The 25,883-nt window shown below is 44.5% G+C and overlaps 1 protein-coding gene across 1 annotated transcript in view; it reads left to right on the top strand.

The window, feature by feature from the left end:
• ABCC1 (ATP binding cassette subfamily C member 1 (ABCC1 blood group)) overlaps window positions 1-25,883 on the top strand; it is a 154,091-nt gene that overhangs the window by 70,582 nt on the left and 57,626 nt on the right. The window contains exons 13-19 of the mRNA XM_073542907.1: window positions 9,521-9,667; window positions 10,684-10,771; window positions 13,445-13,514; window positions 14,596-14,722; window positions 15,031-15,207; window positions 15,530-15,697; window positions 16,415-16,589. Coding sequence (XP_073399008.1) covers window positions 9,521-9,667; window positions 10,684-10,771; window positions 13,445-13,514; window positions 14,596-14,722; window positions 15,031-15,207; window positions 15,530-15,697; window positions 16,415-16,589 — 952 coding nt within the window. The remainder of the gene's footprint in view (window positions 1-9,520; window positions 9,668-10,683; window positions 10,772-13,444; window positions 13,515-14,595; window positions 14,723-15,030; window positions 15,208-15,529; window positions 15,698-16,414; window positions 16,590-25,883) is intronic.

Raw genomic sequence — 25,883 nt, 5'->3', positions numbered from 1 at the left:
TTGGCGGCCCTTTCTTGTCGTTCCCCTTTCTTGGTGCTCCACCAGGACAAGGTAGTTCTACGGACTCCGCCTTCTTTCCTTCCTAAGGTGGTGTCCACTTGCCACCTGAATGAGGATATTGTTCTCCCGTCCTTTTTTGTCCGGGTCCAACTCGCCCTCGGGAGCGCCCCTTGAACAAGCTGGACTTGGTCAGGGCAGTGAAGGTCTACCTAGCTAGAACGACTCCTTTGAGAAAGTCAGACTCTCTTTTCATCATTCCAGATGGGGTGCGGAAAGGTCAGCCGGCTTCCAAAGCTACTATTGCTCGCTGGATCAGATCGGCAATTTTGGAGGCCTACCGGATCAAGCATTGAGTGGCCCCTCCTGGAACTAGAGCTCATTCTACCCCGGCAGTGGGTGCCTCCTGGGCGGTGCGCCACAGAGCTTCCGCACTGCAACTTTGCAAAGCTGCAACCTGGTCATCTGTTCACACGTTTGTGAAATTCTACAAGGTCCACACCTACGCTTCGGCGGATGCCAGCCTAGGTAGAAGGATCCTGCAGGCAGCGGTGGTGAGTCCGCTGGCCTGATGGAAGTTTGTTTTACCTCCCCAGGGACTGCTTTGGGACGTCCCATGGTCTCTGTGTCCCCCAATGAAGCGATAGAGAAAACAGGATTTTTGGGTTGCTTACCGTAAAATCTGTTTCTCGGAGCCTTCATTGGGGGACACAGCACCCTCCCATGTTCTACAACTCCTGTTCTTATGTTGTTGGTTATGTACAGTTGAGTTGTCTGTTCTGTTTCAATCTATTCTGTTACTTCTCCTACTGCTTTCTCACTAACTGAGGAAATTCCTGCCGGTTGGTGGGGTGTATACTGCGGAGGAGGAGCTAACCTTTTTTTGTGCATAGTGTCAGCCTCCTAGTGGCAGCAGCATACACCCATGGTCTGTGTCCCCCAATGAAGGCTCCGAGAAACAGATTTTACGGTAAGCAACCCAAAAATCCTGTTTTCTGGATTGTGAGTCATGAGGAAAACCAAAGAATTCTCAACGGATCTACGGGAAAAGATAGTTGAACTGTATAAAACAGGAAAGGAATACAAAAAGATATCCAAGGAATTGATAATGCTAGTCATCAGCGTTCAAACTGTGATTAACAAATGGAAAATTGGGGGCTCAGTAAAAACAAAACCACAGTCAGGTAGACCAACAAAAATGTTGTCCACGACTGCCAGGAAAATTGTAAGGGATGCAAAGAAAAACCCACAAATAACATCAGCTGAAATACTGGACTCTCTGAAAACTAGCAGTGTGGATGTTTCAGGGTATGTGTTTTACCCCTCCCATATACTAATGTGCCACAAACAGGAAGTTGATATCACCAACCATTCCCATTTCATTTAGGTATATCCATATAAATGGCCCACCCTGTACATTAAATCTCATTTGCCAAGTGTTTGCCCATACAGACATCTTATTCCGATCGTGTTGCAAAATTGTAAAGTCAAGGTCAGATTTTATTATCCTACACAGATTGGTGTCATCCGCAAAGACTGACACTTTACTCTCAATCCCATCCACTAGGTCATTAATGAAGAGGTTCAAAAGAATTGGTCCCGGTACAGATCCCTGTGGTCCCACTGCTCCCAGTACAGTACAGATATATTGGAACTAATTCCCTTCTGGGAATTCATCTACGGGTGTATTGATTTTGATTCCACAAGTGTTTTGCATGCAGTTGGTTGTGGAGAGTGAAAATTGCAAATATGCTATTGCCTGTACACTGTAGTACCCATACATTGTGCCCAGCTCGTGCTTCTGTAGTCAAGTACCCATAAATTAAGTGGGTCTCTTTGCTACAGTAATGCTAAACATGTGATTTTCTAGCTGCAGTTTACGCACAGTGGGGCTCAGAAGGGAGGGGGGCATTTGGATTTAGGAGTGCAGATTTCCCTCAAAATTTTTTCATGTGACTAATGGGTGGTTACCATGTCGCCTTTCTAGAGCGTTGGTGCTACCAGTAATGTGGAAAATCCCCTATATTTCCATTGACGGGTGAAGGGTTTGAGTGGGGACTTGTCTTTTTGTGGGTTACATTGAAGCTATTGGCAGCATTTTAGGTTGCAGAACATTTTGGATCACTTTTAATGCGCAGTTCACATTTATCCTGCACTCTACGCTGAGCACTTACATTGGGGTTTCCATCTAAATCTCCAATATATGTGATTCAGATGAAACACCCGAGGGATCCATTCACTAATGAAGTAGCAGTCTTTCTGGACTCTGGTCTCTGTTCCAGCAATGTCCATTATTTTTTGTTTGTGTTAGATGTGCGCAGAAATGCGGTCGACTACACTTTTGTGCATTACTCATTATTTTTATTTTTTATTTTTTTTTTAATACTCTACAATGTGGTGTAAGTGATAAGACCTCTTTTTTCCCTTCACCCATGACAGCACCACATGAGAGGGATCCGCCCCGCCAGGACAGGAACCTACTGAAACATAAGGGGCGGCACCTCTCCCCCGCTTCAGTTGGGTTCCTGTCCTGGAAAGGAATCCCTCTGACAGCGGCGGCGACTGTCAGGATGAAAGACCCAGGGCCGTCCCGGCGTTTAAATTGCAGGGCTTACTTACCTGCGACGCCGGCCGTCGGCAGCTGGTAGCGCAGTCCCCGGGGTGTTGCCTGATCCGGGCCCCGGGTTCGTGCGGGCACGTTCTGATGTCCTCCCTTCGGAGGTTCCTCCACGTGCTGCCCTCCCCCGTCCTTCGTCTGCTTGCAGGGGAAGCCGGGGGCGGAGATCGGCGTCCGACGTCAGCGGCGCAGAGGATTCTGGGAGCGCGACCGCTGACTTCATCGGGACGCGACGATCATGGCGCCGGGCGCGACGCCGGCCAGGAGAAGCGGCTGGCGGTCGCGGGGGGGAGGGGTAATGAGGGGCACTCACTTTAAAGAAGGAGCAGAAGCGGCTGCAGGGGTGACAATGGCGTCTCAGGAGGATCGCTCACCGTCCCCATTGTCTCTGCCCCCTTCACAAGCTTCGGGTCGCAAGAGCCGCTCGAGCGGCAAAAGCAGCAGTCGTCCAAGTCACCGATCGAGGGATTCCTCGAGGTCAAAAGATCGCAGAACGCACGCTCCTTCGCAGCCCCAGAGCCCGGTATCGGTCTTTCCTGGGTGGTGAGTGATCTCCGTGAAAGTAGACAATGTTGTAATAGGGCTTCCTATGTCTTTTCCTTTTTTAGGGAGGCAAAAAAGCTACATGCAAAAAGAAAAATAAAGTATGTGCCATATGCCACAGCCCTTTAGCAAAGGACTACCAAAAGGACTTATGTGTCAGCTGTATCCAGCGGACTATGGCTGAAGAGGCACCGAGCCTGGCAACAAACCTCAGATCAATAATTAAGTCGGAGGTACAGCGCTCACTTAAAAAATTATTAAAAAAGAAAAGTAAGAGTAGGAAAGCCTCCCCGAGTTCCTCGTCAGGCTCCTCCTCTTCGGAGTACCAAGTTGAGCGCGGGTCGTCTTCATCCTCAGACAGTGATACGGGGGGCAGACCTTGCTTTCCCGTGGAAGATACGGACGCCCTCCTTAAAGCCATCAGGTCCACTATGGGCCTACAGGAGGAGAAAGTAGAGAGATCACTGGAGGATGTGATGTTTGGCGGCCTACAAGAAAGAAAAAAGCGTACCTTCCCGGTCAATGACAAAATTCAGGCCCTAATCGAGAGAGAGTGGAAGAAACCGGAGAAGTCAGGTAGCCTTCCCTCCTCTTCAAAGCGAAGATACCCCTTTGAGGCTAAGGACACGGACATCTGGGACAAGGTCCCAAAGATTGACGCCGCAGTGTCTAGGTCTTCCAAGAAGTCGGCCCTGCCCCTGGAGGATTCAGGGGTTTTGAGAGATCCCTTGGATAAAAAAGCGGACTCATACCTAAGGCACACTTGGGAGGTAGCGGCAGGGGGTCTGAAACCAGCAATAGCCGGCACCTGCACAGCCCGGTCATTAATGGTCTGGTTGCAACAACTGGAAGAAAAATTGGTCTCCAAAATGCCAAGGGAGAAAATTTTAGGTGAAATGTACCTACTACACGGAGCTGCCGCCTTCTTGGCGGACACCTCCGCTGACTCGATGAGGTTAACAGCAAGAGCAGCGGGGCTGTCGAACGCCGCAAGACGGGCGTTATGGCTCAAAGGCTGCCCTGGGGACATTCAATCTAAGGCAAAATTATGCTCATTACCATGTGATGGGCAGTTCTTGTTTGGAAAAGACCTGGATGACATCCTAGAAAAAGCCGGTGATAAAAAGAAGGGCTTCCCCAGGTTCATGGGTGATCAAAGGAGACCGCCCTTTCGGAGGGGAAGGTTCAATCGAGGCCGTCCCCCGGGAGAACGGAAGAGGTGGGACGACAAGAGGAAGAAAGAACCAGGGTTTATGTTTGGGGGAAATGCCTCAACCGCCAAAAAATCCCCGCAATGACACCAGCCCTCCTGTGGGGGGAAGATTGAGGCTCTTTTCCCAAGAATGGGAGAAAATATCGGCCAACAATTGGATCCTAAAAATTATAAAGAATGGCCTAAAAATCCCCTTCTTCCAGTATCCAAGAGCTTCATTTGTGGTGACCCCCGTCAGGAAGGAACCAGGAGAGCAATCAGCCTTAGAAACAGAAATCTTAGGGCTATTGGAGAAACAAGTTCTGGTAAAGGTCCCGGAAGATCAAGAAAGAAAGGGGTTCTATTCTCCCCTCTTCCTAATAAAAAAACCCGACCTTTCCTTCAGAACGATAATAAATCTCAGGCGCCTCAATCAATGACCAAACATTCAAAATGGAATCAGTGACTTCGGCCATAAAGCTGTTACACCACAACTGCTTCATGGCCGTAATCGATTTGAAGGATGCCTATTACCATATCCCGATGCACCAAGAGTACCAAAAATACCTGAGGGTAGCCCTATACATCCAGGGCGACCTCAGGCATTTTCAATTCACAGCTCTTCCGTTTGGCATCTCCATAGCGCCAAGGATTTTTACAAAAGTAATAGCGGAAATGACAGCTTTCCTTCGAATCCACAATGTGATTATGGTGCCTTACTTGGACGATTTTCTGGTCATTGGCAATTCAGAACATCACTGCGCACATCAGGTAGAGAAGATAACAGAGACCCTGCAAAGACTGGGTTGGATGATAAACTTAAAAAAATCAAAACTTCAACCCCTAAGGAAACAAACGTTTCTAGGTTTCGTCTTGGACTCCGACCGTCAAGTTTGTCTCTTGCCAGAGAAAAAACTAGAGAAGGTGAGAGAAATGACCCTTACGGCAATACAGCATCCTCACATGACCCTAAGAAGGGCAATGTCCCTGTTGGGCACGCTAACAGCCTGTATCCCAGCGGTCAACTGGGCACAGTATCATACCCGACAACTGCAGGCGGAAATCTTGTCAGCCCAGAGACGATTGAAAGGGCGTTTAGAAGGGAAGCTGGAACTTTCCGAAAGGGTGAAAGACTCTCTCACTTGGTGGCTAGACGACACAAATTTAACGGGGAATTTTGTGGCACAGGCCCGTGTCCGATGTAATATTGACGGACGCAAGCTCCTCGGGATGGGGGGCACACCTGAGAGAACATATGGCCCAAGGGTCCTGGGGTCACATAGAGCAGAAAGCTTCCTCCAACTTAAGAGAGTTGAGAGCGATAAACAGGGCCCTAGAGGCATTCATTCCCAGGTTACAGGGTCAAAACGTCCGAATTATGTCAGACAACAGGGTGGCAGTGGCGTATGTCAACCACCAGGGAGGGACAAGGTCAAACTCCCTAATGGACGAAGCCAAAAGAATCTTCCTCAAAGCAGAGCAACACCTAGCCTCCCTAACAGCCCTGCATATCAAAGGGACAGAAAATGTTCAAGCCGACTTTTTAAGCCGCAACAAGTTAAAACAGGGAGAGTGGGCCTTGAATCGTGTAATATTCCAGAAGATAGTACAGTTATGGGGACAGCCAGTAATCGACCTCTTTGCCACCAAAAGCAACCGGCAAGTGAGAAGGTTCTGCTCATTAAACCCAGGGGAAAACCCGTGGGCAGTGGACGCTCTACAAATCCCGTGGCTGTTCAAGCTGAGCTATGCCTTTCCCCCAGTAGCGTTAATCCCGGCAGTAGTAAAAAAGATAAGAGACGAGCAAGCCAGAGTAATCCTCATAGCCCCGTTCTGGCCGAAAAGACCGTGGTTTTCTCTACTACAAATGATGTCTCTCTCGGACCCGTGGGTACTGCCAGAGATTCCAGATTTGTTAGCTCAGGGGCCGATATTCCACAAACAAGTCAAGGGGCTCCATCTGACGGCGTGGAATTTGAGAGGTCACTTTTGAGAGATAAAGGGTTTTCCCCGGGGTTGGTGACTACTCTAATGAAAAGTAGAAAACCAATAACAACCAACATATATGGCAGAACGTGGAAAAAATTCCTACAATTCCTGGGAAAACCGTTAGGTCAAGAACCCCCAATCGAGTCCATCTTGGAGTTCTTGCAGGCAGGCCTACAGCTAGGCCTGGCGGTTAATACCCTCAAAGTGCAGGTTTCAGCGCTGGGTGCATTATACAATTGCAATATAGCGGCAAACAGATGGGTAGCCAGGTTTATAAAATCTTGCCACAGATCTAGGCCAGTTTCCTTACCAAAAATAGCTCCATGGAATCTAAATCTGGTGCTGGAAGCCCTCACGAAAGAGCCGTTTGAACCCATACAGCAGATTTCAACTAAAAATCTCACTCTAAAAACCATCATTTTGGTAGCTCTAACGTCGGCACGTAGAGTCAGTGACTTACAGGCCCTTTCAGTCAACCCACCATATACCCAGATAAACCAGGATAGGGTGGTTATGAGAACAGACCCTGCTTACTTGCTGAAAGTAGTAACTAACTTTCACCGAAACCAAGAGATTGTCCTTCCTTTTGCGAGAATCCGAAAAACCCAGGGGAGGAAAAGTTTCATAGCCTAGATGTTAAAAGAACCCTAGTAGAGTATATGTCTATAACCAGCCAGTGGAGGAGGTCCCAGTCCCTATTTGTAGCCTTCCAGGGTGCTAGGAAAGGTTATGGAGTGTCAAAGGGGACTATTGCCCGATGGATTAGGGAGGCCATTAGTGTAGCCTATTCAGCTAGTGGCGTCCCGGTTCCTGACGGCATCAAGGCTCATTCCACCAGAGCCGTGGCGACCTCCTGGGCTGAGAAAGCAGAGGTATCAATAGAGCAAATTTGTAAGGCCGCTACCTGGGCCTCACCCTCAACTTTCTTTAGGCACTATAGACTAAATCTGTCCTCCTCTGCTGACTTGACCTTTGGTAGAAGGGTGCTGCAAGCGGTGGTCCCTCCCTAAGGTGTTCGAAGTCTCCAGAATCTCTCATGTGGTGCTGTCATGGGTGAAGGGAAAACCACCATGGTTACTTACCGGTAGCCGGTTTTTCCGTAACCCATGACAGCACCCGTACATTCCCCCCCTTTTTTCACCGTTTGGGTGTGCACAATAGTCGGGTGTATTTGTGTGATGTGGTGTTGGATAAAAATGTAACTAACCGGGGAGTCCTCTCAAATGCTCTGTAATCCAACTGAAGCGGGGGAGAGGTGCCGCCCCTTATGTTTCAGTAGGTTCCTGTCCTGGCGGGGCGGATCCCTCTCTCATGTGGTGCTGTCATGGGTTCCGGAAAAACCGGCTACCGGTAAGTAACCATGGTGGTATTCGTCTGATCAGCACAATTACAGCGATACTGGATTTGTATAGGTTTTTTTTTTTTTTTTTCCTACTTGGACACACTTTTTTATGCTACCATTTTGGGGTACATAATATATTTTTTCATTTTTTATTCTGATTTTTGGGACAAAGAATTAACTCCTTAACAGCAATTGAAAAACATGTTTAATTTTGCACTCCTCATCTTTGATCAACAGCTCTGGTTTACAGGAGCCAGACGAGAGCAGATCTAGAGGGGAAAACAAGTAGGTGGGAAGGTGCACTGAGCGCTTGTGCTTTGTTTGAACAGTCATTTTGTACTGACAGTCCCTTTTAAATGTACGTCCTCTCTTAATGCTAAGCCAGCTTAACATGGTGGTGGTTTCCAGTGGAAGTATGATAATACAACACAGCTAGTGTCTGGCCACCATAAGGCCACATTAACATGTTCAGTATCTCATATCCTGAGTCCTGTGGCCTCTGTCAGGTTGGTCCCTTTTTTATTTTGTAAAGTGGTCGCTGCAGATGAATGGCGAGGGCTGTGAGAAGTCTGAACCACAAAGGTTGTGTGCACCCTGCTAACCAAAGTAAAGTGAAGACCTCATCTACCCCTCTTCACTCCCCAAAAACCTATAATAAGACCCATCGAAACGAGAAAGGCACATCTTTCCAAACTAACATGGTCACGCAGGGTGCCCAATGTTGGTGCATATCACTTCATCCATTATTAAATGAATCACTTGGAACTGATGAGTTTGGTGTACTTGCTTTGAACAAAAAAAAATGAATGGCATGAAAGTTGCCCCTTTTTTTTACTAAAATACGAATTGTAATTTTAGGTCTATACAGCCATTCTGACATGGATTTTCTTAGTAAGTTCACCAGTCTCATCAGGTCTAAAATATCTACACAGTAGATGTATGCAGTTTGTGTTTTGAAATCGGACAGATCTACAGGTTGGGCCACCCGACTATTTGAAATATTTTTTTATTTATTTTTTTTTGTTATAGGCATGTCTTATCCGAAAATATTGAACAGCGTAGTGCAGGCTGCTTATTTTTTTTCATGTGTGAATTTAAAAAAAGTGTTTTTTCACCGACAGCATTCTGACCGAAAAGAGGGTTGTGTGAACGTAGCCTTACAATGAGGCATCCAGCCATGGAGGTTGTGAAAGATGTTGAGACGGGTGTAATTTTTTTTTTTTTTTTTTAACAAAAACCAGACTGTCCCAGCGCACAGCCATTATCTAAACACATGCGATGGCCCTCGCCATAAATCTTTCCTGATCAGTTCCCCAATGGAGGTTTTCTCTTTGCACCCAATAATCCCCCTCCGCAGGCTTTCTCTTTTTATGGTAGGGTCGATATTAAAGGTGGCGTTGAACTGTCAGCTCCTTTTTGTCTTCCCTACCTTTTTTTTTTTTTTTTCCCCCTCCCTGAATCCCGAAATAACAGCTGCTGTTCTGGTGCGGCCGATAGATTATGCCCACGTTAGGATAAAATATGTCTTGTTCCATTCAAAGGTGTTTATAAGTGGAACATCGTAAATGGAAAGTGCTCTTGGGCCGGGTTCTTGTTTACTTTAGTGCGGGGATGAGTGAAGGCAGGCGGCAGGGAGCGGGGGCCGGGGATGTCCAAATGTGCACTCGGTCCTGTCCACAGCGGTCCTGTGTGAGGAGGTGAATGAGCCGCTACCCTCCGTATCGTACTGATTGCCTTTGATGGCGCTCCTCTATGATGTTTTCACGCTGTCTTCCATATATCTCCCTGTATATTGCAGGTTTAGCCGCTCTAATAGTCGTTTTTCTCTTCCATGTTTTAGGTCGCTTTGTCGACATTCGCTGTCTATGTGCTCAGTGATGAAAGCAATGTTCTGGATGCTGAAAAGGCGTTTGTGTCCTTGGCTTTATTTAATATCCTGCGATTCCCATTAAACATGCTGCCGATGGTGATCAGCAGCATGGTGCAGGTAAGGGAGAAATTCGGCGTACCCAAACGTTTGCGCTGGAAAGCTCCTGGCGCTGTGGAGCAGCTGGTGGACAGAAGAGAATCTGCAGGGGGTGCTATCAAAAAGCATTGTAACAGTAATAGCTCGACACCGGCTGCCGACATTACTGACAGTAGGCATGTGCCTTCTGGCAGACACCGAAAAGGAAGAACAAGACCAATATATGGGCCCTTTGCAGCCCAAGAGTTCCAAAAAATGCAAAATAGCACCTCGTTGATAAATGGGCCCCTTTACCTCTTGGGCCCCTGTGCAGCTGCACAGGTTGCTCCAATTATATATCCACCCCTGCAAGTGCCGTCTCCCATCATGGTCTTCTCTTCGCATTACTCAGTTTCTGGCATTTGGCCCTTTTTACAAGTGTACGATCAGACCAGAGCGGCATAATGCCATCATTTTTACTACACCGTTTTATGAGATTTTTGGCGTAAAGAGAGAAGAAAAAAATCAAAACTCCAGAAGTAGTTTTTTTTTTTTTTGTTTTGTTTTTGGCTTCTGCAGCATTATAATAAAATTAACCATTGTGATATTAATAAAAACGTCAGCTCGGTGCAAAAAATAATCCCTTACCCAACCCAAGATCCCGAAAATGAAAACGTTACCGGTCTCGGAAAATGGCGAGAAAATTTTTATGGACTTGGAATCTGACCATTCTGTGTCCATTAAATGATCAATATTTCTGCATTGATGGCAATTTATTTTCTTAACCTAAACCACATTTCGGAGGGTTTCAGCTTTCAAAAGAATAATTTATACAACCAATGGATGAATTTAACGTCAGGTTATAAGCTTTTATTTGCATAACATGGATAAGCGACATAACTTCTGTCATGGAGTGTATGGTAAAATATGAATGGTGTGGTTCAAAACTACAACTCCTCCCGCAGAAAAACAAGTGTCATATTGTTATATGGCCAGAAAAATAAAGCTTTTAGAAGAACAGAGTAGCGAGTTCTAGACGTAATGTGCTTTTTCTCCAGGCGAGCGTCTCCCTGAAGCGTCTTCGGGTGTTCCTATCTCACGAGGAGCTGGAGCCAGAGAGCATCGTCCGAGAGCAGCGGAGAAGCTGTAAGTCTTCCTCCATTTCTTTGAGAATTTGTGTAGGTAAATACCGTACTATAACTGATACTTAAAGGGAACCGATGAGCTAAAAAAAAGCTCAGTGTACCTGGTAATATGCAGAGAAATGCCATTTTAAATATTTGCATAAATCTTAATTGGAAGTGAGAAAATGAATGTATTTTCTCCCGCAGCCACTCACACTACCAATTAGATGGCTGCACATGTGTAAAGCTGTATTTACCTGCAGATGACCTTTTTTATTTTTATTTGTTTTTTTTGCTGACATGTTTCCTTTATATTTTAGCTACCATGGGTATCATTTCATAAATACTTTAAAAAAAAAAAAAAAAAAAAAGAGCAATGTTACTAGTCTTGATGGCAAATTCTCCCACCATTTTGTGCCTACAGCTCTTATGTAGGACTGTCTCTATGATCGAGGCTACGAGCAAGCCATGCGCAGTCTGATCCCACTACGTTCCATCTCTTGACTTATTACTAGCCATTGATTATATTCTGGCCAGCTACCTCTCTCCATTGCCAAGAAAAAAGAGGGGGAGAAGCCAGCGCTGCTTGTGGTCAGAACGTAATACATAAAGTGTGAAAACACACATTGGTTTCTATCTGTATTCAAAAATGAGACATTTAGCAAAAAATTGATCAATTGTTTGAGCTACCCCGCCACGTCAAGGCAGTCTCGTATGGGGAGTCCTACTCTACGTTTTTTATGTTCGCTGTGCCATTGCGGCCTCCTAAATGTATAAAAGCAAGACCTCATTACATGCACACTGTACCTCAAGCATTTCAAAATCGTTCCTATGGCACCAGAGGACAAGCGCAGATAAAGGTTAGCCAGGTCCATGCAGACATTTCAGGTCCAACCTCCACACTGCCTGACCAGCACCACAGATAAAGGACGATCCAGGCCCAGATACAGGTGCGTAATCAAATAAAGCCTAGGGTAGGGCAGGGCCGCTGTTAATGTGAACAGCAGCCTAGATCAATCACTAAGAAAACAGAAAGAATAGCGTACATGACCCAGCGCGCACGGCTACAGTGGTGGTCAGCCACAAAACCAATATCAAGAAAAAAGAGGGGGAGAAGCCAGCGCTGCTTGTGGTCAGAACGTAATACATAAAGTGTGAAAACACACATTGGTTTCTATCTGTATTCAAAAATGAGACATTTAGCAAAAAATTGATCAATTGTTTGAGCTACCCCGCCACGTCAAGGCAGTCTCGTATGGGGAGTCCTACTCTACGTTTTTTATGTTCGCTGTGCCATTGCGGCCTCCTAAATGTATAAAAGCAAGACCTCATTACATGCACACTGTACCGCAAGCATTTCAAAATCGTTCCTATGGCACCAGAGGACAAGCGCAGATAAAGGTTAGCCAGGTCCATGCAGACATTTCAGGTCCAACCTCCACACTGCCTGACCAGCACCACAGATAAAGGACGATCCAGGCCCAGATACAGGTGCGTAATCAAATAAACCCTAGGGCAGGGCAGGGCCGCTGTTAATGTGAACAGCAGCCTAGATCAATCACTAAGAAAACCGAAAGAATAGCGTACATGACCCAGCGCGCACGGCTACAGTGGTGGTCAGCCACAAAACCAATATCAAGAAAAAAGAGGGGGAGAAGCCAGCGCTGCTTGTGGTCAGAACGTAATACATAAAGTGTGAAAACACACATTGGTTTCTATCTGTATTCAAAAATGAGACATTTAGCAAAAAATTGATCAATTGTATGAGCTACCCCGCCACGTCAAGGCAGTCTCGTATGGGGAGTCCTACTCTACGTTTTTTATGTTCGCTGTGCCATTGCGGCCTCCTAAATGTATAAAAGCAAGACCTCATTACATGCACACTGTACCTCAAGCATTTCAAAATCGTTCCTATGGCACCAGAGGACAAGCGCAGATAAAGGTTAGCCAGGTCCATGCAGACATTTCAGGTCCAACCTCCACACTGCCTGACCAGCACCACAGATAAAGGACGATCCAGGCCCAGATACAGGTGCCATATTACATTCTCCATATCCCAATCGTCAGCCACGCATTCAGGGGTTTTCAGTGGGAAGAGCAGAGAGAATCTGAAGGCCCCTAACACATTAGATTGTTGATCTATCCCCTTGATAATGGCGGGTCTGGCCAACGTTCATCTAATGGCGATGATATATGGCGAGAACGTGTAAATGCGTAAAAAGGTTGCAAATTGGTTCATAATCTGTGACAAACTAAAGGCCTGTTTACAGAAGCACACTGGCGGCGCTACATGATCGCCCATCAGCTGCTGTAATTATTGACCAGCAGTCATTTTATAGCCTGAGAACACGGGCTGAGCACAGTTCAGATGAGCCCTGAGTGATCGTTCATCGCTTATATACTGCGATTGTTCTCAGCAGCTCAAGTCCTGTTTACACAGGATGATGTGCTGCCGAGAACCATTATGTTTTGGGCAAAACCTCGTTGGTTGGGTGGTCGGCAGCGTGTTTCGACTGCACGATCATCCTGAATGTTCATTCCTAGCGAGACGCGTTCATGATAAATTGTGCAGTGCAAATGTCCCTTTAAGGTTTCATTTTTGGGAGATGGGATGGGGTAGAAGGTTTAAGTGGATATTATTGCTAATGAGTTCAGACACAAACACAGAACGGACTGTAATTTATTTTTCTCTTAGCTGAAGGATGCATTAACATGAGGAGCGCCACCTTCTCGTGGTCCAAGAATGATCCTCCATCACTAAAAGAGTAAGGTTATTTCTGCTTTTATAAAAACATGTTTTTTTTTTTTGTGCAAAAATAGCAGCTCCTCATTATGAAAATGGTTTTTTGAAAACTTCTTTCCCTCTCTCTTTAAAAAAAAAAAAAAAAAAAGCTGGGTATACTCACCCTTCCAGGGTCCAGCATTTGGTCTCTGTTGCTGCTCCTGTTGTCGGTTATTGCCTTCAGCATTGATGTGGTGTTAACAGTGCTGCAGACAGTTACTGAGCTCATCAGATCTCTGAGTTGACTGCAGGAGCCCCTCAGCCACTGAACTCACTGGCTGCAGTGCTGCCAACATGACGTCAGCGCTGCAAACAATATTGGACATCAGTTGGTACTGGATCTGGGGAGGGTGAGTAAACTTTTTTTTTTTTTTTTTAAATAAATAAATAAAATATATATATATATATATATATATATATATATATATATATATATATATATATATATATATATATATATATATATATATATATATATATATATATATATATATAATATTTATTTATTAGTGGTTGTCCTTTTCAGGAAATATATGCACAGGTGATTGTAAAAAAAAAAAAAAAAAAACCCCTCAAAACTCTGCATTACTTGCCCTCATTTGTTCCAGTGCGTGCCGCTGCCTGGCTCAGTTGTTTGACCTGTCGACATCGCTGCAGCCAATCGCTGACCTCCGTGGCTTCTGCCATCTACATAGGCATTGCAGCTGAGCCATTGACTGTATTGATATTTACGTCCCTTTACATGCTGCGGCCAAACAACTGAGACCGAAGCAGTGAGGGAGGCACAGCCCTGGACCCGGCGAAGGTGAGTAATGCACGGTTTGTGATAGTGTTTAAAAAAAACAACAAACAAACATAATAGTACAAAAAAAATGTACACATGGGGACAACCGCTTTGACACTTGATCGGCGTTCATGTGCTTGGAATTATTTCTCACCGACCTTGTGGGTAAACCCACTTAAGTCTATCAGGTTACGGATGGTGCAATTTAGGATTTTTAGAAGGAGACTTTGAAACGAAGTCTGAATTTTATTGAGCTCGTCTGACTGTCTCGTTGATCCAGAATAAACGTCACCATCCCCGATGGCTCCTTGATCGCAGTGGTCGGCCAGGTTGGCTGCGGAAAGTCTTCCTTACTGTCTGCACTGTTGGGCGAGATGGAGAAGAAAGAAGGCTTTGTATCAGTGAAGGTAAAACAATATCTATGTATCTGTTAGCCACAACACATGCAGGGATTGTCCAACAAACAGGCAGTCCCTGCATGTATTGCAGCCGCTGGGACTCAAACATATTATTCAAGCACGCAGAAGACACTGTTAGCACCCGAGCATGCTCAGATAACACCTCATCCCAGCACGTTCACTCATCGCTAGTCACCAATGCATGTTGATTTTGCCACCTCCTATATGTAAAGGGCAGGTCCACTTTTGCAACCCATTAATTTTTTATCATCCCAGTGCAACTAAGCTGATGGATTTCCTTTTATTCCCTTCCTTAGGGTGGCATAGCCTATGTCCCACAACAGGCCTGGATCCAGAATGCCTCTCTGAAAGACAACATTATGTTTGGCAGAGAGCGCAGGGAGCCTCTATACAAGCGAGTCCTGGAAGCTTGCGCTTTGCTGCCAGACTTGGAGATCTTGCCATCTGGAGACCGAACAGAAATTGGAGAAAAGGTTGGTATATTACCTGTCACTTAGTCTGCAGATGTCGATGAGGTAAAAAGAAGAAAAAAATCGACATAGTAATTTTCTTGCTGAGGATACGCCTACGTTGAAAAGAAAGGAAAATCTTGACTGCGCTCATTGTTTTGCATGGAATATGTCTGCGGCATGTAAAACGTCATCCACTGTAATCTGCCACGTGTGAGTTCACCCTAATACTTTGTATCACCAGCCTCACATTTATTGATGGTGCGCTGACGATAAACAGACGTTACCTTCTGCCTAACGTTTTATGAGCTCTTGGAGGAGCTAAAAAGAGGTGTCCTTTTTCCAGGGCGTGAATCTATCTGGAGGACAGAAACAGAGGGTGAGCCTCGCCCGGGCTGTCTATTGCAATGCTGATGTCTATCTGCTCGATGACCCGTTGTCTGCCGTGGATGCACATGTCGGGAAACACATATTTGACAAAGTTATAGGTCCAAAGGGTCTTCTTAAAGATAAGGTGAGTGTACATACATGGGGAGGACAGATGGTGTAGATTAGGGTTTTGTGACTCGCATGCTGCCAAATCTATGTACAGGCGTAGTGTTCTTAAGAAGTTTGGCTCATTTTCACGAGTACACCTGTAGCTAGACCGAATCATGAAGCACCAGTCCTTGGGTAAGTGTGCCTCATATGTCTGATATACTGTGTGTGACCTAATGTGATCCTTGTAGCTGTAGATAAGGAGCATGAACCACGTGATGCAGACCATGAATTACGGGACTGTCTGCAATCTTCATTAAGGATACATTCACACCGCCCATTTCTCTATATATTAGAAAAACGGAGCGGTCATTGTGTGGGGGCACTGTCATTGTGTGGGGGCGCTGTCATTGTGTCTTTCTCATAGATGGATAGAAAAGAAAATACCTTTCCACCTTGTCCTTTCTGTCTATCCGTGAAGATCGGATCGCACTCTGATGTCATCAGAGTCCGGTCCGATTTTATTTTTTTCACACGGACCCATAGACTGTCTGGACCCATTTTTTCCAGGACCCATAGACTGTGTGCACAGCCCCGCAGAATATCATAGGTTTGAACACCACGAAGAGCACTCTTATGAGAAAATTGGTCGTGTGCACAAGCCCCAAGTCTCAGCTGTGATGTGGGGATTTTTTTTGTTACCACTTGTCTGATATCCTTATTTATAGGAATTAATGTCTTTTCCACTTCTTAGACCCGCATACTGGTGACACATGGAGTAAGCTACTTGCCACAAATGGACTCCATCATTGTGATGGTGGATGGCAAAATCACAGAAATTGGATCGTATCAGGATCTTTTGAAGCAGGATGGTGCATTTGCTGAATTTCTTCGTACATATGCAAATGCTGAGCAGAACAATGGACAAGGTGAGCGTCTAATCTGGATTCCGTAACTTCAGATCTGTAAATGATGTCCTATTGCCTTTAAGTTGATCTCGACTAAACAAATTAGACTACTCCTTTTTGAGCTTTTGTTAAAACAGAAAGCAACTTTTCAATGTACTCAAAAGAATGGAGTCATTTTTATAGAAAACTAGCTGAAGAGCCTGGCGCTGCCCGGGCATAGTAACTAACTAACTACTATATATATATACACACAACGACAAAGCAAAGTCCAGCAATAACGTGAGCAATCCAGGATGCTGTTAAAATTTTTTTTTTCTTTTTATTCATAAATCCATTAAAATGCAATGGTCCAAGCAGTTCAAAACAGCAATAACGCAGGAAAGTCGTGCAGATAGGACTACGCGTTTCAGCGGTAGAACCCGCCTTCTTCACGGTCCAGAATCTAATCTGCTTTCCAAACATGGAACCTTATATACATCCCACTCCCATCAGGGTAATTATAAACATATGTGAGAGACTTAAAAACATGTGCTATAAAAGCAGATCAAACATATAAACTATCCACATATTGATCAGTATACAACATGCATAAAGATTATAAGGAAAGAATTCAACATATTGGAGAAAAGTACATTAGGAATGTCCAATAACCTGACCATAAGATTTAAGGCCCTGTGCACACAGTGCAGACTCCGTGCAGTTCCGCAGCAGATTTGGCCCTGCAGAACCGCAGCAGAAAAGCAACAGAACTGCACGTGATGCACAGTACCATTTAAGGCTATGTAAAACAAAAAAGGGCTGTGGACATGCTGCAGATTTTTCTGCGCGGCTCTGCTGCAGCTCTCCACCTGCTCCATTATAGAAATCTGCAGGCGGAAACTGCCTGCAGATTTCTATAATGGAGCAGGTGGAGAGCTGCAGCAGAGCCGCACAGGAGAAGCGATATGCTGCTTCTTTTATTCTGCACCAGATCTGCGCAGAAAAATCTGCAGCATGTGCATAGCCCTTTTTTGTTTTACATAGCCTTAAATGGTACTGTGCATCATGTGCAGTTCAGTTTTCTCCAATATGTTGAATTCTTTCCTTATAATCTTTATGCATGTTGTATACTGATCACATGCTGCAGATTTTTCTGCGCGGCTCTGCTGCAGCTCTCCACCTCCATATTGATCAGTATACAACATGCATAAAGATTATAAGGAAAGAATTCAACATATTGGAGAAAACTGAACTGCACATGATGCACAGTACCATTTAAGGCTATGTAAAACAAAAAAGGGCTATGCACATGCTGCAGATTTTTCTGCGCAGATCTGGTGCAGAATAAAAGAAGCAGCATATCGCTTCTCCTGTGCGGCTCTCCACCTGCTCCATTATAGAAATCTGCAGGCAGTTTCCGCCTGCAGATTTCTATAATGGAGCAGGTGGAGAGCTGCAGCAGAGCCGTGCAGAAAAATCTGCAGCGGAAACTGCCTGCAGATTTCTATAATGGAGCAGGTGCAGAGCCGCACAGGAGAAGCGATATGCTGCTTCTTTTATTCTGCACCAGATCTGCGCAGAAAAATCTGCAGCATGTGCACAGCCCTTTTTTGTTTTACATAGCCTTAAATGGTACTGTGCATCATGTGCAGTTCAGTTTTCTCCAATATGTTGAATTCTTTTCTTATAATCTGTATGCATGTTGTATACTGATCAATATGTGGATAGTTTATATGTTTGATCTGCTTTTATAGCACATGTTTTTAAGTCTCTCACATATGTTTATAATTACCCTGATGGGAGTGGGATGTATATAAGGTTCCATGTTTGGAAAGCAGATTAGATTCTGGACCGTGAAGAAGGCCGGTTCTACCGCTGAAACGCGTAGTCCTATCTGCGCGACTTTCCTGCGTTATTGCTGTTTTGAACTGCTTGGACCATTGCATTTTAATGGATTTATGAATAAAAAGAAAAAACATTTTTAACAGCATCCTGGATTGCTCACGTTATTGCTGGACTTTGCTTTGTCGTTGTTCACATTTGTATGGATGGACTCCTACATCCAGATCCGGGCACAACGGAGTTAACCAGGTCAGCTGAGGTTCCAGGTGGTTCACAGGAGTGAGCTGGTCTACATTGTTGGATGGATATATATAAATTATATTGCTGAGTGTAGAGCCCCGCCCACTCCGCATAGCCATTCACTATAATGCGTCAGCCAGAGCCACCGGACTACTACCCCTAATATCCCACATCGTCCTGTCAGCCAGAGGTGCCGGACTACTACCACTAATATCCCACATCATTCCGTCAGCCAGAGGTGCCGGACTACTACCACTAATATCCCACATCATTCCGTCAGCCAGAGGTGCCGGACTACTACCACTAATATCCCACATCATTCCGTCAGCCAGAGGTGCCGGACTACTACCACTAATATCCCACATCATTCCGTCAGCCAGAGGTGCCGGACTACTACCACTAATATCCCACATCATTCCGTCAGCCAGAGCCACCGGACTACTAACCCTAATATCCCACATCATCCCGTCAGCCTGGGGTCAGAACCAGAGCGCTGAGTGGATTTGCCATGACTTGCATACCAATGATCCCTTTAATAGAACCCTGGGGTCAGAATCAGAGCATTGAGGGATTTGCATTAACTTCCATACAGGAGATCCCTTTAAGAAAGGCCTGGGATCAGTACCAAAGCGCAGAGTGGATTTGCCCTAACTTCCATACCAATGATCCCTTTAAGAGACCCTGGGGTCAGAACCACATAGCTGAGTGGAACGGTCCTAACTTCCATACCAGGGATGCCTTTAAGAGAGGCCTGGAGTCAAAACCAAATCCCTGGATGGATTTGCTCTGACCTGCATACCAATGATCCCTTTAAGAGGGAAGATGTGCCTACGGGATGGAGGATGTGTGATGGGGATATGGGCAGGGGGATTCATTTGTCATGTGCTCTCTGCTCCTTTCCGGGGGGCAGACAAAGGCTGGGAGCTTATGTTCCCGGGGATGCTAGATTTCTCCCAGCATGTCAGTGTCTGCTGAGATGTTGTCAAGTGGGAAAACTTGCTCATAGCAACCAATCACAGCTCAGCTACTTTTAACCAGCTCTGGTGAAATGAGAGATGCTTAGTGATTGGTTGCAAGGAAAACTGTTGCTCTTAGCAACCAATCACAGCTCCGCTTCTTTTGAACAGCTCTGATAAAAACAAAGATGCTTTGTGATTGGTTGGTGATACATACATGCATACATTACATTACATTCACTTTTATATATATAGAGATGTGTCATTGGCTAGGTTTCCGGTCACCTCTGCGGTGGCAGGTTCCTAGGCAAGCAGTTTGCTATACAGCTTACAGGTGCCACTGATCCATGTGCTTTCAGAGCCTTGTGCACATACTGCAGATACTTTTGACTGCAGAAATGACCTGAAAACACCTGAAATATTTGTGTTGGCGTCAGACTTGACCTTTACATTAAAATGGGTTTTTAACAGACTGCAGCCAAGGGAAAGGGCTGAAAACCCTGTTTAACGGGCAGTCATTGATTTAGCACGAAAACGACTGTTTCACCCACAAAACTCTAAAGACAAAAATAGTTCTAGAGCCGCAGGCACATAGGCACACATGGTCATTGATATTAATGGTGGCATACGTGCCATGATGTGTGATCTAACTTTGCCTCTTCTTCTTTACTTGTGCCGCCATGATTGCAGTCCACACAGAAGTGGAAGAAGAGGAAGGTTTGTCTTCAAGCATGTTGTCTGCCCTCTGTGTTTTAGGATAGTCTATGGATTCTCTAGATGAATGTTTGTATTTCCATGCATGATCATTCACTTGTGGCAGCTGGATTGTAATTTTCTCTACCTACCAGCGTGGTATTCTATTCGGTGCTTGGATGTACTGTTGTACTTACTGCCATATAGTAAAGCCATCAGGTACATCCTCAATTTTGGGGTCTAGGAATTTAGAAATGCAAAGCAATTCAAGCATTATGTGCGTGTTATGGAACTCTGCACTTTTCTAAATGTTATCAGTCTGAAAAAGTGGTTACCCTAAGGTATCACAAAATGCGGTAATAGTTTATTAGATCACTAACAGTCAATAACATTATAGTACATTCCCAGAAAGTACATTAGATGGTGCTAGTGACACCTCACCTTTACGTTGGCTCGCTGAAAATGGCTTCCAGGCTAGACTACACCAGCCAGTTAGCACACCGCTTTTGGCGGGCACCCACAGAGAAGAGGTAGCGGCCAGCTTAGGAAGCTGACAGTCAATTGAGGTATGTTGCCAGGTGATCTGATTGTCCCAACCTGGATTATCCAAATGTCTCCATGGGTTCAGTGAGGGGCAGGGGATCAAATCTGTATTCCTCCGGTTGGAGCCATAGTTCCTTGGCTGCGGTCTTGTAAAGTCTCACTGGAAACAGAGCAGTAACCCCCCCCTTTTTTTTTTTTTTTTTTTTTTGATCACCACTCTTATTCAGGCATTTTTTCCACAGGATTGGGGGTATTGTGGGAAGAAGTCATGTCTCGTTGTTAGAGCGTTCAATTAACCTGCATATTTTGTCCTGTAATGTTTGCAGAACAGCAACTTGCATGGACTGATACAATGGGAATCAACACATTAACAAACATCGATTGTTCAATTAACCTGCACCTTTGTCCCTCAAGGATAGAACAATAAGCTGCCAGGACTGATACAATAGGTAGTCAGCAAGCATTCAACAAATCAGCAAACGTCGATTCAATCTACAATAAGGGTCAACATTCAGACTCATATGAACAATAGCTCATGTCTCTGAGCCTACTGAATAGTATGTCTGGCATAAGTTAGAATAAACATGGTGTTGTCACAGGAGTATCTTACTCCAGCGCTCTTCAACAAAACTGATGTACAAAACACCGGTCTTGATGGATCAGGGCAAAGTTGCAAACGTTGTCACAGTTTTTGGTTAAAAAAAATATGTATTAACCCCTTAATGACCTATGGCATACATTTTCTTTATAGGTCAATAAGGAACGTATAAAGCAATCTCTCAGGAGCTGTGTCCATATCATACATGGCAGGAGCCAGCTGTGTTACACAGCCGGCCTCTGCCTGTAACTAAAGCTCTTAAGAGTTTTCACCGATCCCTGAAGTTTAACCACTGAAATGCCGCTGTCAATTTCTGTCTATCAAAGTATAAAATGATTGAAACCATCAATCAGAATAGCATTGTTTGGGATTTTTTTGGGAGCTGCACCTTAAGAACAATTAGAAAGGAAGACCTGCAAAAAAAAGTGTTCAAAATAGATGTACCCTAAAGTGGTATCAATAATAATGTAAGCTCAGCGCGCAAAAAAGTACTGTAAGTTGTCTGGTCATGTTTACTGCACAATGAACAGCAGAAATACAAAGTACAAAAAACTAGCAGAATTGCTTTTTTTCAATTTCATCACCCTTGGATTTTGTTTTCACAATTTGTAATACATTATATGCAAAAATGAAAGGTGTCATTCAAAACTACCGCTTGTCTCCCCCCCCCCCCCCGCCAAAAAGAAAAGCCCCCCCTACATTTGTCCATTGAAAAATAAAAAAGGTTCTGTCTGTTGGACAAAGGGGAGGAAATAACGAGAGCACAAAATTGAAAAATTCATGGGTCTTTAACCCCTTACTGCCATGTGACGTACTATCCCGTCCATGTGCCCTGGGACTTAATTCCCAGGGACGGGATAGTACGTCACAGTGATAAGCGGCGCCCACGTGGTGAGCGCCGCTGATCGCGGCCGGGTGTCAGACGATTATCACAGCTGACACCCGGCACTATGTGTCAGGGGCGGTCACGGACCGGCCCCGACGCGTTAACCCCTTGCACACCGCGATCAAACACGATAGTGGTGTACCGGGGGTTAAAGGGAAGCATCGGCAGCGAGGGGGCTCCCTCCGTGCTTCCCTGAGCCCCCCACAGCAGTGCAATGTGCAGCGCTGCTGCAGGGGGCTCCAGGTCCCCGAATCCAAGATGGCGACGGGGACCTTCGGGGGGCCTGCAGGGAGCTGGCTTCCTCATGTCTGCAAAGCGCAGGCAAGGAGAAGGCCTGTGACAGATTGCTGATCTGTCACTTTGATCTGTGATGTGTGACAGATCAGCGATCTGGCACAGGAGAGTGATGTCCCACCTGGGACAACGAAATAAGGTTTAAAAAAAAAAAAAAAAAAAAAAAAAAGTGTAAAAATAGTTTTAAAAAAATCGCTAACTAAAGTAATAAAAAAAAAATATTTCCTAATTCATTTTTTGGAAATAAAAAAAAACAAAACACAAGTACACATTTGGTATCGCTGCGTCCGTAACGACCCGCCCTATAAAACTGTCCGATTAGTTAACCCTTTAGTGAACCCCTTAAAAAATAAAAAGCAAAGCAACAAATCATTTATCATACCGCCGAACAAAAAGTGCAATAACGCGCAATCAAAAAGACGCATATAAATATCCATGGTACCGCTGAAAACGTCATCTTGTCCCCCAAAAAACGAGAAAAAATAAGTTATAGCTCGCAGAATAAAGCGATGCAAAAATAATTATTTTTTATATAAGATTATTTTCATTGCATAAAAGCGCCAAAACATTAAAAAAAAACATAACTGAGGTATCGCTGTAACCGTACCGACCCGTAGACTAAAACCGCTTTATCAATTTTACCACAGGCGGAACTGTGTAAATGCACCCCCCAAAAGAAATTCATGAAACGCTGGTTTTTGTTCATTCTGCGTCCCAAAAATCGGAATAAAAAGTGATCAAAAAATGTCACGTGCCCGAGCATGATACCAATAAAAACGTCAGCTCTTCCCGCAAAAAATAAGACCTCACATGACTCGGTGGGTCAAAATACGGGAAAATTATAGCTCTCAATATGTGGTGATGCAAAAACTATTTTTACAATAAAAAGCGTCTTTTAGCGTGACAGCTGCCAAATATAAAAACCGCCATAAATAGTAAATCAAACCCCCCGTTATCACCCCCTTAGTAAGGGAAAAATAATAAAATTAAAAGAAAATGTATTTATTTCCATTTTCCCATTAGGGCTATGGTTAGGACTGAGATTAGGCTTAGGGGTGTGTTGGGGTTAGGGATGGAGTTATAATTGGGGGGGGGGGGTTTCCACTGTTTGGGCACATCAGGTGCTCTACAAATGCAACATGGCAAATATGCCAAGTATGACTAGGACACATGGTATCAATTATAATCATCCTTTTCTTTGTGGATATGAAATGCAACATGGCGTCTGATCTCAATTCCAGCCAATTCTGCGTTGAAAAAGTCAAATGTTGCTGCTTCCCTTCCGAGCTCTGCCATGCGCCCAAACAGTGTTTTACCCCCACATATGGGGTATCAGCGTACTCAGGACAAATTGCACAATGACTTTTAGGGTCCTGTTACCCTTGGAAAAATAAGAATTGGGGGTGAAAAGATCATTTTTGTGGGAAAAAAAATATGATTTTTTAATTGTACCGCTGTACGTTATAAACTTCTGTGAAGCCCTTGTAGGTTCAAAGTACTCACCACATATCTAGATAAGTTCCTTGGGGGGTCTAGTTTCCAAAATGGGGTCACTTGTGGGAGGTTTCCACTGTTTAGGTACATCAGGGGCTCTCCAAACGTGACATGGCGTCCGATCTGAATTCCAGCTAATTTTGCATTGAAAAAGTCAAACAACGCTCCTTCCATTCTGAGCTCTGCCATGTGCCGAAACAGTGGTTCCCCCCCCCCAACATATCAGGTATCAGCGTACTCAGGACAAACTGCACAATAACTTTTGCAGTCCCACTTCTCCTGTTACCCTTGGTAAAATTAAAAAATTGAACCTGAAGTATTTTTTTTTTTGTGAAAAAAAGTTAATGTTCATTTTTTTTTTTTTTTTTTAAATATTCAAAAAAATTCCTGTGACGCACCTGAAGGGTTAATAAACTTCTTGAATGTGGTTTTGAGCACCTTAAGGGGTGCAGTTTTTAGAATGGTGTCACTTTTGGGTATTTTCTATCATATAGACCCCTCAAAGTGGCTTCAAATGTGATGTGGTCCGTAAAAATAAAATGGTGTTGCAAAAATGAGAAATCGCTGGTCAACTTTTAACCCTTATAACTTCCTAACAAAAAAAATTTTGTTCCAAAATTGTGCTAAGTAAACATGTGGGAAATGTTACTTATTAAGTTTTTTGTGTGCCGTATCTCTGATTTAAGGGCATAAAAATTCAAAGTTGGCAAAATTGTGCAATTTTAAATTTTTTTGCCAAATTTCCTTTTTTTCACAAATAAACGCAAGTTATTTGAATGAAATTTTACCACTAACGTGAAATACAATATGTCACTAGAAAACATTGTCAGAATCACCAGGATCCATGGAAGCGTTTCAGAGATATTACCTCATAAAGGGACAGTGGTCAGAATTGTAAAAATTGCCGGTCATGAACTTGCAAACCACCCTTGGGGGTTAAGGGGTTAAAGAAAATCTGTCACGGAAAGCTGGCAGCCTCTATAAATGGCCTGAGTCCGGTCCGATGGGCGGTGTTAATTCTACCTTCTTCATCCCATCCGTGGCCCCCGTCCGCAATCTTTGCCGGTATTAGAGAAGTTCAACTCCATAGTTCGCCCGTGCGCAAAGTAATCTTGTTTCGCGCACGCGCTGTATGCTTTGTCCAACTGCAGGCAAAGCCGAAAATCATTACTGCGCATGCGCCGGTGCACCATGTCCCGGAAGTATTTCACTGTGTTCCAGGACATAGTGTACCGGTGCATGCGCAGTAATGATTTTCAGCTTTGCCTGCAGTTGGGCAAAGCATACTGCGCGTGCACGAAGCAAGATTACTTTGCGCACCAGCGAACTATGGAGTTGAACTTCTCTAATACCGGCAAAGATCACGACGGGGGCCACGGATGGGGTGGAGAAAGAAGAAGAAAAACCGCCCATTGGACCGGACACAGGCCATTTACATAGGCCTCTAACTTCGGTGACCGATTTTCCCTTTAAATAGATTTTGAACTTGTACTGAACACTTTTTTTTTTTTTTTTTTTTCCCCCCTTTGTATTACAATTTCCTCCAGGACGGAATATTAGCGCAGTATCCAATTAAAATAGCACCGTAAAAAAGGGTGTTTTTTTTTTTTTTTTTTTTTTTAATTTTATAAATGTGCTCTACATCTACTGGTGGTTAGAAAGTAGTGCTGATTTTATGTTTATAATTTTCGCACAGTTCTATCTTTAGGCCAGAGGTACTTGCTTCAGAGGATGTTGTCGGAGATGCTGTACTGGATGTGTAATATGTAATTATTGCTGGTGGATTTGCC

Source organism: Dendrobates tinctorius, unplaced genomic scaffold (assembly GCF_039654945.1).
Source record: "Dendrobates tinctorius isolate UK_male_01 unplaced genomic scaffold, ASM3965494v1 ptg000129l, whole genome shotgun sequence".
NCBI lineage: Eukaryota > Metazoa > Chordata > Amphibia > Anura > Dendrobatidae > Dendrobates > Dendrobates tinctorius.
Note: the sequence above shows the minus strand (reverse complement) of the source record. Positions and strands in the feature narration are given on the sequence as shown.